Here is a 15,400-nt window from a genome sequence, read left to right as displayed (position 1 = left end):
ACAGTGGTGATATACATCGTAAATAAATCCCTGGAATACTCATGAATTCTCAGTAGAGACATCCCTGAGAAAAGGGGTTAATTTATTTTGTGGTTGTCATGGGTACACTGAGTGGTTCACACTTGAGAAGCCACATGACTGTAACTGAGAAATAAAGGGATGTAATCAAAGGAGTGGAGTGCCTGTAAATGTTTGGTATGCATCCTAGTGTAGTAAATTAAGGTGGGAAATGTAGTTTATCAAACAGGATGTATCTATTGCTAAGAATACTAGACTAATTAAACCTCAAGGGACTATGTAATAGTTATGTAAGAGACAAGATTGCTAAATGTTCTTAGAGTTACAAGGACAATCCATATAAGGAGACCATTGCTATCAAAAACAAAAGGGCAAACAGAGGACACCCGAGGAAGACATCTTACTTCAGCCTCAAGGACCACCAGAAGGCAGAAAAGACCCCTTAGTAACAGCCCAAGCATGCACAAGAGTACTACCACTACGTCAAGAGAACGGAACCAAGAAACCATAAAAAGGGACTTATTTCAATGCTTTGCATGGCAGTTGGTAGAGCGGTGACCCCCCCCTGTTAACCAGCGCTGCATTTGCTCATATTCCACTTGCTATTTCTCAGCAATAAATAAATTTTAATTGGTACTTTTATCATTTGCGGTCTCAATTTATAACACTAGCAGAGGTGTAATACATCACAGAAATGAAAGTTTCTGTTTTATTCCAGTTATTCTGCTCTGCGTGAAGTTGTATCAGGAAAGGTTTACGCTGGGTATTAGAAAAAGGGTTTTCACCCGATGGTTGGGCGCTGGAACAGGCTCCCCAGTGAAGTGGTCACAGCACCAATTCTGACAGTGTTCAAGATGCATTTGGACAATGATCATTGTCATGGTGTGACTCCTGGGGCTGTCCTGCGCAGGGCCAGGAGTTGGACTCGATGACCCTTGAGGGTACCTTTGAGCTCAGCTTAGCTGTGACTGTGTGACCTGCCCTCCTGCAGGCCCAGTGGCACAGCACTCTCTCCCGGTCCGGGCAGTGCCCTCCCGCTGCCCGCCGCGGGCTCCCTGCCTGCGGGCCCCGCCCCGCCCCGCGGGTGACGCGCGGCGCCGGTGACGCCCCATAAATAGCGGGGCGAAGCCGGGGCTCTACAGGCTGCGGCGGCGGCGCCCGTGACCCGGATCCTGCCCGTGCTCCAGGCGGCGGCCCTTGCTCCCTCCTCCCAGGTGAGTACGGCCGCCCCGGCCCTGCTCTCGCCGGCCGCAAGAGCCCTCGGCCCTCGCCCGCCCCGCGGCGCTGACTCCGCAATATGGTGGAGGAGCCTCGGGCAGAGCGGGCGGGGCTGCGGCTCCGGCTGCGGCGCTCGCCGTGGGGCGCCCCCTCCCCCGGCTGCCTCCGCCCTCGGGGGCCCCTCGCCCCGCGTCCCGGTGGGTTTTGGTAGGCTGGCAGAAGTTCTTTCGGGACCAGAAAGTCCCGAGATCCTGGAACGCCCCCGCGAGCGGCGTTGGAAAGCCTCACGCCGGAAGCGGCCCGTGGTGGCACTTGGGAAACAGGGACGCTTTCCTGCCTGGGGCAGAGCAGTGAGCCTGGGCTGGCGCCGTGGCGCTTCTGCGTGGCCGTCGTGCCGCTTGCTGGCCTTTCACTTCTTCCCATAGAGAGAGGGGAGAGTAGAAATTGAGTCTGTGACGTAGCTCAGTGCGCTTTCCTGTTTAGAATCGCTTGCTGTCTCTGAAATATGCTTGGACTTCGTTTCCAGGCATCTCACTCACCTGCTCCAGAGAAGTGGATCTGACTTTTGCCAGGGCTAAACCTTTTCAAGGGATCTCCGAAATTGTACAACATCCTAGCTATCTTCATCTTCTTTAAGAGCAGGAATAACTTCAGAGGCTAACTCTGATGATTTAGTGACTAGTGTGTGGATGGATCTTGTGGGACACATTACGAATATTGAATAATCCTTGAAGTAAAGGCCCTTCCTCATTCACAGGCCAGATTCTGTGCTGTTAGCCTCTTCTGTTATGCAGCATACTTTGAAGTTCATAGTGAAATTCGGTTGTACTCCAGGTAATCTGACTTGTAATAGTATGTGAGAAATAGAACATGTTTCTGGGGTATTTCAGATCTTGATAAGTGGAAGGAAGACTTCTCTGTTACTGCTGTAACCCTTGTCTATTACCTGCTTGTGTATTCCATGAACAGTGGTTAATCTCATTACAGGAATTGCCTTATGGCACACGTATGTTAATATGTGCAAATATGCCTATACAATATTAACAGCGTGCCTTTGTCCTTGTTCCCCATTATGTAATGCGGAAAAGTTTTACTTTACCTCAGGTGGAATATTAACACACTCCTTTGGTGCTGTCATACATATGAGACACAAGACTGCTGTTGATTCTTTTACAAACCTAGCAGAAAGCCTTGTAAACCACAGTTCTTTTGAGAACAGACTCAGTTTACCTTTTTGTTGCCTTCATTTATGCAGTTCTTATGGAGCTTAAATGTCATGTGAAGCTACCAATGCAAAAAGTGTTTCTTGCAGATTTACTTCACCCTGCATGTGTGATAGGATGACAATGTTCTCTTGTTATATGGTACTGCAATACCACTTCTTTTTTAGGGTCCATGTGGAGAAAGCTGTAGTTTCTCCGTGGGAATACATGTTGAAATGCATGTTGAGCAGTGTAGACTTGTTGAATAACCAGTGTTTGCAACCTGTTTCAGTGGAGGATAGATAATATTTTAGTCTAAATTAACATGCTCTGTGTATTACAGGAATGCTAACTTTTGAGAAAGCTTAACAAGTGTGAGCGCTTGGTGGGCTCCCTACAGAACATATAATCTGATTTAAAATGTTGCTGGTGGGTTCTTCATCTGACTTGGACATCCTAAACTAGATTTTGGTGCCTTGTGGCCTGGCTCAACAGATAAGCCCAAGTGTGTCTTAATTCTTCTAAAAAAAATAAAGGAATACACCAGCTGGTTATTCAGCAATGAACCTCTAAGTCTGTCTTGTGCATGTGCCATGCTTGTGTTGCCTAAACCAAGTTCTGGATTTCTAAATTGTTACAGTAAAATCTAATTCCTGTATGCAAGAAGTGAACATTCTGATCCTATTAAATGGGATGGATCACAAGAAAGTTGATGGTTTCAAAGTTTGGTGCTTAGATGAAGTGGCTGTGAGAACAACATGACTTAAATATGCTTCTTTCACAGACTGTGAGGTTCAAGACCTGAAAAAATGGCATTGGCAGCAATTGATCCACAGCAGGTATGTCTGAGTTAGTCCCATAATTTTTTTTTTTTTTGTCTAGATCAGAAAAATAGGAGTCAACTAATCCCTTTATCTTTTAAACAGAATGTTGTGTCAAGGGTTGTCAACCTTCCTTTGGTGAGCTCCACCTATGATATGGTGTCCACAGCTTACATCGCCACTAAGGATAACCATCCTTATTTAAAGTCAGTGTGTGAGATAGCAGAGAAAGGAGTGAAGACAATTACATCGGTAGCTGTGACAAGCGCTATGCCTATCATCCAGAAGCTGGAACCACAAAGTAAGGCAAAGATGAAGATGTTGATAACTGATTCAAAAAAGCTGATTGTTTTATATATCCAGATGCACTTATAGTTTAACATGGTCATGCAGGTCTGGAGTGCTGTCTCGGGTAACTGACTGAACATGTTGCCTGGCCTAAGTAACTGATTATAGATGGGTATGACTTAAAAAAAAAAAAAAAATTAGTGCAGAGCAAAAACAGATTCCATCTTTCGTAATACTAAACTGATTGATTCCTTTTGATACGCAAGATGATTAAGTCATCTCTTGCTCAACACCTTTCTTGCCTTTCACCTGGTTTCAAATGTTACTGTTTCACTTTTGAGAACTGAGCACTGGTTAATTTGGAAACTGTGTCACAAGGCTGTCCTAACCGGAAACCTGGTTTCATGAAGTGGCAATGGGTAAGGTGTTTCAGCTTTTTCTGATAGTTGCTTGTAAATTATTGAATGGATTTTCTCTGCCTACAAGTGAGGGTTTTTTTCTGGCACCATAAATCTGCGTTGTTAATTGGCTTTGCTGTCTCGAATCTCACTGAAGAGGGAAGGAAACTACTTTAAGAGTTGCGTGAGTTCTGTCTCAGGAGAAATTTTTAATTTGAGTTATTTATACAAGGGGAAAAAATAATTAAAGCCAACTCTTGTATTTTCTTTTATAGTTGTCGTTGCCAACAACTATGCATGTATAGGTCTAGACAAAATTGAAGAGAGACTGCCTATACTGAATCAACCCAGTGATAAGGTAAGTTCTTTCCATGTAAATATGTTAAGCTGAAGAACCATACACCCTTCTTTTTTATTATCACTGAAAACCAGGGAGACAGATTTCAAAAAGCCATGCCTGAACCACAGCTTTAACGAAATTTGGAAATCAAAGGTGTAGCTGTAGAACTGTTTGATGCTTTTGGGAGGCCATTAAGCTTTTTTTACTTTAAATTTTCCTATAATTTGGCAGCTGTCTTTAGATGTAGTTCACTGATGGGTGTCATTTTTTTTTACGCTTGAGTCTTTGTCTCTTTCTTGCTCAGTATGAATAAAATAGTGCCTGGATTATATTCACTGAAGTGTTTTGAGCTGAAGGCTGCATGGCAGTCATATCTTGTTATGTCTTGTACATGTGTTTTCAGGACAGAATTTCTCCTAGATAACCTAGACTTCTACAAGCTTTAGCATAAATTTATTATTTCCTGGATTATGTAGCTCTCACTAATAAGTATTTTTAGTGAATAAATATATTTCCTATGGCAGGTTGTTGCCAATGCCAAGGATGTAGTTGTTGGAGCCAGAGAAGCTGTAACAACCACTGTGACTGGTGCCAAGGAAACTGTTGCTCACACGATCACTGGAGTTGTGGGCAAGACTAAAGAAGCAATGCAAGACAGCTTAGAAATGACAAAGTCAGCTGTCAATGGCAGCATTAACACTGTCCTGAGAAGTCGTGTGGTGCAAATGGTGAGCAGTGGAGTGGACAGTGCTCTCACTAAATCAGAGACCCTTGTAGACCAGTATTTCCCACTTACAGAAGCAGAACTAGGTAAGACCAATTGAAGCTTTGATTTTGTTGGATTGCTTGTATTAGAGAGAGGGAAGCTGTGGTGGTTTGGACTTGGCCCCCAGCCAAGTGCTCAAGACCACAGCGACGGCTCCCCTCCTCCCCCCTTTTAATGAACACAGGGGAAGGCAAGGGAAGAAAAAACTATTAGAAAACTGAAATAACAAAACCAAAACAATATGGTGGTGGAGCAGGTCCAGAGAAGAGCAACGAGGCTGGTGAAGGGACTTGAGCACAAGTCCTGTGAGGAGAGGCTGAGGGAGCTGGGGTTGTTTAGCCTGGAGAAGATTCTCTACAACTCCCTGAGAGGAGGTTGTAGCCAGGTGGGGGTCAGTCTCTTCTCCCAGGCAACCAGCAGTAGGATAAGAGGGCACAAGCTTAAGCTCTGCCAGGGGAGGTTTAGGTTAGATATTAGGAAGAAGTTCTTTCCAGAGAGAGTGATCAGACATTGGAATGGCCTGCCCAGAGAGGTGGTGGATTCACCATCCCTGGAGGTTTTTAAGATGAGGCTGGATGTGGTACTGAGTGCCATGATCTAGTAATCACAGTGGGGTTGGATGAAGGGTTGGACTTGATGATCTCGGATGTCTCTTCCAACCCAGTTAATTCTATGATTTTATGAATATATGTGTACATACACACTTACATATAGTTACAAAAAACTATACATAGAAGAAAATGAACGCCAACACCCCAAAAACAGACAAAAAAAGATATACACAGCCAATAAGAAACTCGCAAACAAAATCTTAATAATTTCTTTAAAAAAAGCAGAGATCTCTCCTCTTGAGGTTGGGAACAAAACAACAGCCTCTCAAAAGCCCACAGGCCTACCCCCACCTGAAGGAGCCCAGCCTCAGGGAAAGGTTGCTGCTTTTTTCAACTCTGATGGAAGGATCTAACTTCTAACTCCCTCCACCCTTCTACTTGTATTTCGGCTTACATAAAAAACAGAATAGAATACTGGGATATGGGTACTTCCTTAGTTTTGACCTGGTTACCAGGAAGAGGCCTAAAACCAAACAATTACAGAAGCAATCATCCATTTATTGCTTATTCATAGTGGGGAGGGAGCATGTACTTCCCAAGCTGCCTTTTGCCTTGCTGGGTGTAGTAGCATCTTCACAGGGGAAACATAATGAAAGTAAGGACTTCCATGTAAGGTGACCTCCCTTGGTGCTAAAGGACTACTCAGCAACTTCAGTATTCAGCTGTTACTGGGCAGATAAAATTTTCTCAGACCTCTCTTAAGTTTTCCTCCAGTGATCAATTTGCTTCCTTTCAACATACCTAGAGAAAGAAGCTGCAAACGTTGAAGGTTTTGAAGTTGGAGTTCAAAAGCCAAGCTACTATGTTAGATTAGGATCCCTGTCTTCAAAACTCCGCACACGTGCCTACCAACAAGCCTTAAACAAAGTTAAAGATGCTAAACAGAAAAGCCAGGAGACAATCTCTCAGCTCCACCACACTGTTAGTCTGGTAAGTTTTAAGCTTTCACTTGAGGTATAAAAAGCAAATATTGGAATAGTTTTAGAGTGAAGTAAACAGCCAAAAGAACATACAAAACACACACTTAGAAATGCATTTTCTAAATACAAAGCATTTGCCATTAAGAAATTTTCATCACCATTCAGGAAAGGTCCTCAGTCAGGCTGAGCTGTGAACCAATGAGCAACTGCTTGTAACTGTAAGCACTGCAGAAATTAAAGTGGCATGTTTAAAATTGTATTCATGTTTTGTTGTCCTGGGTTTGACACAATTCAGTGAAGAAAGTGTTTTGCAAATTAGAAACACTTCAGTTCTTTAAGTCCTTTTTGTTAATAAAATGTCATATTCCTTTGGGGCTTGCTGCTCTTGCTGGTTCTGTCTCTGGGCATTTCTAGGTACTTCAGTGTTCTTATCCTAACAATGTACCTTTATGTACAGGACACACTGCACATAAAGAGTCATGGCCGCCTATACGTTTTCAGTTCCTTATATAGGATGCCAGTGGGGCAGGGGGAAATGGTTGAGGCAGAGGGGAACAAAACATCTCGAAACTGCTTCCAGTGTTCAATTCTTTGAAGAGAAGAAACACAGTGTTATGCTCCCAAAGTTTTTTATACTGAACTTACGAAGTATTTAAAAAGAAGGTTACAAAACAGTCAAGGTAGGATATCCCTAAATGAACTGTTTGGACTCTTTGCTCTACTTCCTTATTTGGCTGTATTTCAGATTGAGTATGCCAGAAAGAACGTGAATAGTGCCAATAAGAAACTTCTTGGTGCTCAGGAAAAGCTTTATCAATTCTGGGTAGAATGGAAGAAAAATACAGGCCAAAATGACGGTGGTGAACTGCATAGTGCTGAGGTAAATAGATGTAAATGTTCACTAGAAATAAATGGATTGTATGCTGTCAAGGTAATGGAAAACTAACCGTCCCTGAAGTATGCATCAGAGAAACTTAGGTGCAAACGTGGAATTGGTATGCTGAAGCTCAGGGCAGTTGATTAGTGAAAAGTAGGGGATCCAAGCTCTTAAATGAGCCTACTTCCTGCAAACATTCCAGGGCTCCTTCTCCTCTCATGAGAATGCTCATCCTGTTTGGTATGTGAACCTGTGTTGCGATGTCCATATGTAAATCAGCCAGAGCTCAAACTTATCTGATGTGTCCAGACCAGAAATAACAATTTGTCAGCATAAAGCAGTCTTAGGCACAGACTCCTACATGTAGCTTTAAACAGTGGTTCACGGATTAGAATATACTTACCTGCTGTGGCTTGTTATCTGGAACTGAAACAAGAGTCTGCTTGTCTGTCACAGAAGCCATCAGTGTTTCTGTTCACAAGTACTTGAGTATTGAAGAGATACCAAGTACTTTTAAGTCTCTGACGCTTCAGACTTAAGGCCCATTTTATTATCTGCTATAGCTTTATTTCACTTGTATCCCCTTTACTTTGCTTCTTCATGTATCTTGAGCAATATAAGGTTGCTCTAGTCATAAAAAGACACTAACGTGCTGTTACGCTTTTTCTTTTTAGTACATTGAGTCAAGAACTCTAGCTATTGCACGGAGCCTCACTCAGCAACTTCAGACCACTTGCCTCACACTGGTCTCAAACCTACAGGGGCTGCCGCAGAATGTGCAGGATCAGGTTTACAGTGTTGGGTCAATGGCAGGTGATGTCTACCAGAGCTTTCGGTCAGCATCCTCCTTCCAAGAATTATCAGACAGCTTTCTTACAGCTAGTAAAGGACAGCTGAAGAAAATGAAGGAGTCTCTGGATGATGTGATGGATTATCTTGTTAACAACACGCCGCTCAACTGGCTGGTAGGTCCCTTTTACCCACAACTGCTTGGCATTCAGCATGCTGAGAGCAAAGGTGAAGGGGAAGAAAATTCCAGCCAGAAAGACAAACAGCCTGAACACACTACTGAATAAACTGCATAGCATGCATGTACTCTGCTGACTGACAAAACAAGTGACCTTACCAAGTGTAGCTGTCAAAAAAGCCGTGGTGAAAAATCCATAAATATAGGATTGGGGAATCTACAGGACAGGACACTCTTACATATAAGCTGTGTATTGTCCTGTGTAATTAAGCCACTCTAAAAACGAACTGTCTCAAGTGCCTAAGTATTGTCAGCTTACAGTTGTCAAGATGCCTTGTTTGTCTGTTGAGAAACCTCACTATGCTCATCGGTGGTATTAATGCCACTAGTCTAAATGAAACCTACTTAGGCTAAAAGCTTTTGTTTTGTTCCTTGATCTCTACCAAAAGACTATAAAAGCCTTAATACTATGAAATGCATTTAAAAGCCCTCCAGTCTAGTTAGAAATGCTTAAAGTTTGTTTGCTGCAGATCACACTTTTGATAATTATGGATCGGACTGTCTCAGACTCTATTGCTACACAATTCATGACAAAAGTTCTGAGAATGCAGACTGACAAAGCTGAAAGTGGGGTTTCGGAACAAGTCAGCTGGAGTTAAATGCTGTGACAGTGCTAATACTAATATAAGCTTAACTATTGTATAAAACAGTAACTTGACCACAGAATCATAGAGTAGCTCAAGCTGGAAGGGACCCATAAGCATCATCAAGTCCAACCCCCTGCTCCTCGCAGGATTACGTAAAACTAAACTGTATGATTAAGAGTGTTGTCCAGATGCTCCTTGAACACTTCCCTGGGGACCCTGTTCCAGTGATGGACCAAATAATTATCAATACCTTTTTTTAATATGCAGTATAAAGGTATTCATTCATGCTGTTTGTACCCAGATGCCTGCTGTTGTGTGTGTATGTGTGTTTTTTATAGGCATCCTTTTGTAATTCATTTTGTGTGTTAGTAATAAATGCTTTAGTAGCCAAAGTTTGTCTTCATTTCAGTGGTGTTTTAAACAGAGCAACTTGCTCTTCTGTGACTCCTTCAAATCAGGTCTAGCAGAAAGCAAGCTTGACATGCAAATGAGGTATATGTGCATTGAAAATGTGTTTGTGTATGTATAAATAGATAAGATATTGCTGCATCATTTCCTTCCTCCCTTAGAGTTTCTGTGCATCCCTCCACTGAATCCTAGCTTAACTGCTGCTTTTTTTGATCCTTGCTGTTGTCCGCCTTTAATGATGACTTGAGCTGTGAGCTGCTGGATGTTCTAATGTTGAAAAAAGAAGGATATGCACAAAAGAACCCTCTCCTCCCTTCACAGTAGGTGTTGTGTGTGCATGAAACTGCTGGCTATCTGCTGGCTCCCTATAAACAGTGTAGACTTCTCAGCTGTAGCACCAGTTTAAACTTGTTTAACCTCATCTACCCTCTTTTGAGCTTGAATGACAAATGTACATTAACCCTCAGCTACTTGGTTAGAGTTGTTCCTCAGTAAAAACTGTGAATCCCTTCATGGAAAAGAACTACTGTCACTACAAAATAAGCTTTCTTGGTTTAGGGCTGTCCAGGTAGGTTGTATCTGTTTTCCTAGTGCATGCCCTGTAAAACTTTTGAGTTGCAATCATTTCGTGTAGCAATGCTGGCCACCATTTTTGAAGAGGTCACCAAATAGTGTGAAGCAAATGGAGTTTAAAGGAAGCTTATCACATATTGGCACATTGCTGCAAGGAACAATACCTCCACCTGCCGCAATGTGGACACTAAAGCAAATCACCTGTTATCTGGCCATCCACTGTGAGAGGAATTGCTTAGCTCTTAAGTCGGGTCTGGCCTAGAAGTGTGAGGAAGACTTTTTAAGCACAATACCTAACAAATTGTAACAACATAATTAAAGAATCGTTATGTGTAATCCTCCCTGCTTTAAGTACTCATGCTATATAAGGGAGCTGTTTAACATAAAATTACATGAGAGGATGCAATGCTCTTTTCCAACTAGTGCCTGAGTTAAGACTTTTCTGGAGTGCTTTCAGCAATTAACTTCTTTTTGAGTTTACTTTAACAATTGCTTGAGCCAGCCAGAGACTATCCTTCTTTATCTCCATTTATAATAAAATTTTAGAGTGCATCCCCTGTTGTAGATGTGCACAACAACAGAATGGACTGGGAGCAGCTGGCTGTTTAAAGAAGGGGATTCCCATTCTTCTATACATTTTAAAATCTAATTGCCCTGGCACTTCATCTTGAGGTGATCAATCAAATAAAATACTGAAACTTTTCCCTGTTTTTTTTTTTTAATTAGGAAATAAACAACATCATCTGCTATTAGTGAACGAGCAGTACCTCTCTCTGATTTGCCTTAAGTTCTGCTGCTTGTTTGTACCCTTACATGGCTGTCCAGCTTTACTAAGCCTCAGCAAGCAGATGAAATAGAAAGGGAGGGAAACTGATACCAGCCTAAGACCTTCAAAGCACTTCTCCCTCACCATGCACTGTCGGGTTGCTTCTGTGTAAAAAGTTCATTGACTTCTGACAGCTGACCTATGACTGGTGGCTGCAAACAGCAGTGCCTGGTTAATGCATATCCAGTGGCTGGGCATATAGCCTGTTGGACTAAAATGCTGTGTGTAGGTTCCTGTGCTGTGCTGTTGTCATAAGCGGTTGTTTCGTTGGATGTTACCCAGCCACCTAGTGTTTTAAGTTTCTACCCACCCCCCAAATAGAATTAGGAACCATTCCCAGAGGAAGAAAGGACCAATTAACAGCAAATGAGTATGCTCCTAATTTATTACATAGAATAAAGTTCTCTGGATTGAGATTATTATACTCTGCTAATACAGACAGCACCGAATTGCATTGCAACTAAATTGAATTGCAGCTGGAGCTTGCGTGGGTATCTTCTTGTAGGTAATTTAGAGCAGCATATCCCCACACTCTAGTCTAACTGCAGCTGTACAGACAGAATTTACTTTTCTCTGGTGCAGCAAGAAATAGCAACTATTAAAATGCCCACTGGGGGCAAGAATGATGCAGACACCTTCCAAAGTCATCTTCCTCTTTACACCACTGTTGTTTTTGACTGAAGCTGAAGTGCTTCCTCTCAAATAAAGGAGGGAAGCCAGAGCAGAGTTTGCTTGTGAATTTTCCAGCCATCATAACTGTTTCTCTGTAATTGCATGTATCAAACAGTTGAGGGGCACTGCACAGAAACTTGTTTGCTCTTAGTCCAAAATCACTTTTGAGGATATATCTTGGGCTAGAAAGCTGTGAAGTTTCTCTAAACTTTGAAGTTACCTTCTGAAAAAGGTAAGACCGGATGTGATGTGTTGAAAATGATAGGAAATAGGTTCAGCTATTTGCAGCAAGGCAGATAAACTAGACGAAATGGAAAAATGTCAAAGGCTGATAGCCGTACAAAACCTGGGAAGATAAAGTTTAAAATAGTAACATAATTACCTAGGCTATTTAGGGTTTATTTAGAATTCAGGTACTGTTTCTCTTTAAGAGATCACTCAAAAATTGTTCATACTGGTTGACACTTCCTCTTTCCAGGTGCAGTCCACAGAGAACTATTATTCTATCATTGCAAATAATCCTTTTCTACAAAAGCTCTAAATATAAATATTTGTAAATAGCTCCATATGGTATGCAAGTTTTGTAAACATCATATTTATAGCATTGGCCAAAGCCAAATTACAAGATTTGTATAAGGACTGGAGTTGCAGCTGGTTTGCCTCAAACTAAAGAAAGGTGGAAAACTTTTGAAATGTCTTCTATTCTTCAAGATTAATTTTTTTGCAATAGTGTTTTCTGGAATTCAACTTAGAATAATATTTTATAGCTAGTAAAATAGGTGAAAGGATTTGGGAACAGCTGATGAATTATTTCTTATTATTTAAAAAAAAGGCATAATAACCAAGGAAGAACTTATTTAAACTATCTAATTAAAAAGAGAAAACAGAACTAAACACGTTTAAGCATTATCTGTTAGCAGTTTGCATGATCAGAAAGTTTTACATGGAGCAGCTTGCTGCAAGTATTGCATAGTGTTTTGTTAAATTTATTTATGATCACACTAAGATGGCAATTTCACTTCTTTTGGATAATGCAATCTCTGATGACTAAAAATAGATGCTTTGTTTTGAAAGTGCACAGAAGAAGAACAGTCTATGTTCTGAAAACAGTTCTGAAAACATATTTAGCAAGAAAAAATTTGATTAAAGTTGTTAGTATTGACATTAATGTTTGTATATGAAGACAGCAAAACACTGAAGTATGTTCTGTACTATTCTATGTAAGGTTTTTGCAGGTTTTACACTATTCTGTGTAAATGATTAAACTGCATCTTATGGAGAAATAGCATGAAGAGGAGTCGTATCTTATTCTTCCTGCAAGAATTGATAGGAAGTTGAAACAAAGCAGTAAGTCAGCTGTGAAAAGTGAAATGGAAGTGAAGGTCTTTTACCTAAGCAATCCTATAATGCCAAGAGTTTTGCATTGATTTAATTAGACTGATGCAGATGTTAGAATGTACAATTCTAATACAATTTAGCATGTTCAAAACTGAGATAAATCATAATGACATCCACTCTGTTTTACTCTGATGCTGAGATACACTTCAATTCAAAATTCTTTTATGGCTATGAAAATCTTACATTAAAAGAATCAGGTGCTTTTGCTGCATGCATAAGGAGATGAAGAAAGCACAGACTTAAATTTCAGTGATTATTCTGTTATCAGTAAGAACAATGCGGATGTAAGTAAAAGCCTCTTAAATGTAGGATATAGTGAAAATTCTCACTGGTCAGACACAGTTACTGAACATGGTTATGTGTCCTGCTCAGTATAAATAAAGAATGTGTCCTGCTCAGTATAAATAAAGAATAAACTCATTTCAACAATCCCTTTGGGCACATTTTTAAATGATTTTGTATATGGACTACTTAGCCTTAGTCTTGTTAAGACACCCCAATTTATGGTACAGTGTGGAATGCAGGGTCATGTACTGATAATGGGAAAACTTGTTGATTTCTCTAAGTTCAGTATTTAAGAGTTTTAGGTAAATTGCCATATGCGGAAAGATGCAAGATAATTGTTGCTTGTAGAAAGATGTGCTTCCCCCATTCGTAGTGCCTCTTGATTTTGATTTTTTGAGACAAAAATGACTGATCTCATTTTGATCAAGCTTAGGTTCTCAGAATAGTAGTGATTGAAAAGTCACACACTGCTTAAGTGTGTGACTCAGTTTTAATTCATAATTAATATTTCTAAGTCCCTGGTGCCCTATGACTACCAGCTCCATAAGAAACTGAGTGATTCACATGCAGCGATTCCATGCTGTGTACAGCCTGATAGCTGCAGCAGTAAGCCCCTTTTAAATTGATATATTCTGACATGCCTTCATAGCAGGCACAGCATAGCTTTTTTCTTGCCTACTGTCTTTCATAAAAGTAAGTCACAAGGTGTTTTGCCATTAGGGAATGGATTAAAACTGCTTCTCCAGTCAGCACTGAGCTTAAGTTACAGAAATGCCTAGAAACCTCTGCAAGTTGTTGCTGCTGCTTTGAATGTGTAGAACCAAAGTCCTTTGAGCATGCAGTAGTTGTTATTTGGTGATACTGTATCTGGCTCTAAGTATGTCTCATCACCAACATTAAAACTAACTACTAATCAAACTACAGATGTAAGCATTTTTCACTTGGCATAAAAAACTTATGGTTATGGGTAAATTGCTTAATTATATCCCATTTTTCAGAAGTGCCTAAGTAATCTAAGTCCTACTAAGGGGACTTAAGGGTTGGGACTTAAGCTCCTAAGTATCTTAGCCAACATTTTTAGAAGTCTGTAACATCCATGCATCCACTAATGTCTCTGGCAATTCCTGAAACCTGGTGCTGCTTAAGAGTACAGAATACTTACTACACGTGCAGTTAAAACAAAGACAAAAGTGAGATTGCAGGTCCAGGTATTTTTTTCCTTAGGAAAGGTTTCATTCAGTAGGCAGACAAAGCTGTACAGAGCAATCCGTATCAGTCTCCTTAGGGTAGATTACTTAGTGTAGTCCATTGCTTTTATGGAATGAAGAAAAGCAAAATAAGTTTAAAAACCTCCTTTTTTTTTAATTTTCCAGTCACCACTTTCACTAGTTTCACCAAATTCAGTCCACTGAGTTCAGCTCTATTCCATCTCTAATGTAAGGGTCGAAAACACACAGGTACCCCCAAAATACCAGGCAGTGGAAGGACTTAGGAGAATTTATTTTCAAAGTCAAGCACTTAACACATTGGTTCAAAACTGCACCAGGCCTAGGAAAAGATATTCCTGCGGTTCTCAGGGCTTTTATCATTCATGGTCCTCCCAGCCTTCAAACATGTCCATAAGAACTTATTTTTTCTCATGCCAGGGAGAGCTTCTCTGGAATGCAGGAAGAGAAAACATATAAAACTGTTTCTGGCCAAAGACAAAAGTTTTCTTAAGCAAAAGCCCCTAATCTCATAGTAAATTCTTCCGGAAGGGTCTTCTACACTTACACCTACTATAAAATCCTGTCTTCTGTGCAACTGATCTGTCTCTTGCGTAGTATTTGGTCTGTCTTAATGCTATGTGTTTCATATGTGACTAAGCATATTTCACTCTGTATTCAGTATATTGGGTCTGATTTCTAGATTTCTGATTTCTAGATTTCTTTGTGTCATGACTTCAGAGAGGAGTACTGCACAAATTTATTTAGTTGTACTTTTAAATTGATTGAAATTTCATTCCTACACAGGTTCCAGATTTCACTATTACAGACCTGTCTTCAGAGTCAGATGATATCCCAGACATTTTGGATTTGGATGAAGAGGATCAACAAGACTTTTCACGCACAAATGGCCCTTACACTACAGGGCAAAGAGCTGAATAGAGAAGCATAAAAATGTAT

General features: G+C 40.8%; 1 protein-coding gene across 3 annotated transcripts in view; it reads left to right on the top strand.

Moving 5' to 3' along the window:
• Positions 1–1,122: 1,122 nt before the first annotated feature.
• The window catches only part of PLIN2 (perilipin 2), a 16,527-nt gene continuing 2,249 nt past the window's right edge, over positions 1,123–15,400 (top strand). The window contains exons 1-9 of one of the 3 annotated variants that reach the window (XM_027881838.1): positions 1,123–1,232; positions 3,223–3,277; positions 3,365–3,560; positions 4,221–4,303; positions 4,810–5,095; positions 6,408–6,592; positions 7,328–7,462; positions 8,134–8,424; positions 15,248–15,384. In XM_027881838.1, coding sequence (XP_027737639.1) covers positions 3,248–3,277; positions 3,365–3,560; positions 4,221–4,303; positions 4,810–5,095; positions 6,408–6,592; positions 7,328–7,462; positions 8,134–8,424; positions 15,248–15,382 — 1,341 coding nt within the window. In that variant the 5' untranslated portion in view covers positions 1,123–1,232; positions 3,223–3,247 and the 3' untranslated portion in view covers positions 15,383–15,384. Of the gene's footprint in view, positions 1,233–1,425; positions 1,587–3,222; positions 3,278–3,364; positions 3,561–4,220; positions 4,304–4,809; positions 5,096–6,407; positions 6,593–7,327; positions 7,463–8,133; positions 9,466–15,247; positions 15,385–15,400 lie in introns of those variants that run through there. The other 2 variants (XM_027881839.1, XM_027881840.1) reach the window with 2 other exon arrangements.

This window comes from Empidonax traillii, unplaced genomic scaffold, assembly GCF_003031625.1.
Source record: "Empidonax traillii isolate 1590-97213 ecotype Southwest subspecies unplaced genomic scaffold, ASM303162v1 scaffold97:size1219025, whole genome shotgun sequence".
NCBI lineage: Eukaryota > Metazoa > Chordata > Aves > Passeriformes > Tyrannidae > Empidonax > Empidonax traillii.
Note: the sequence above shows the minus strand (reverse complement) of the source record. Positions and strands in the feature narration are given on the sequence as shown.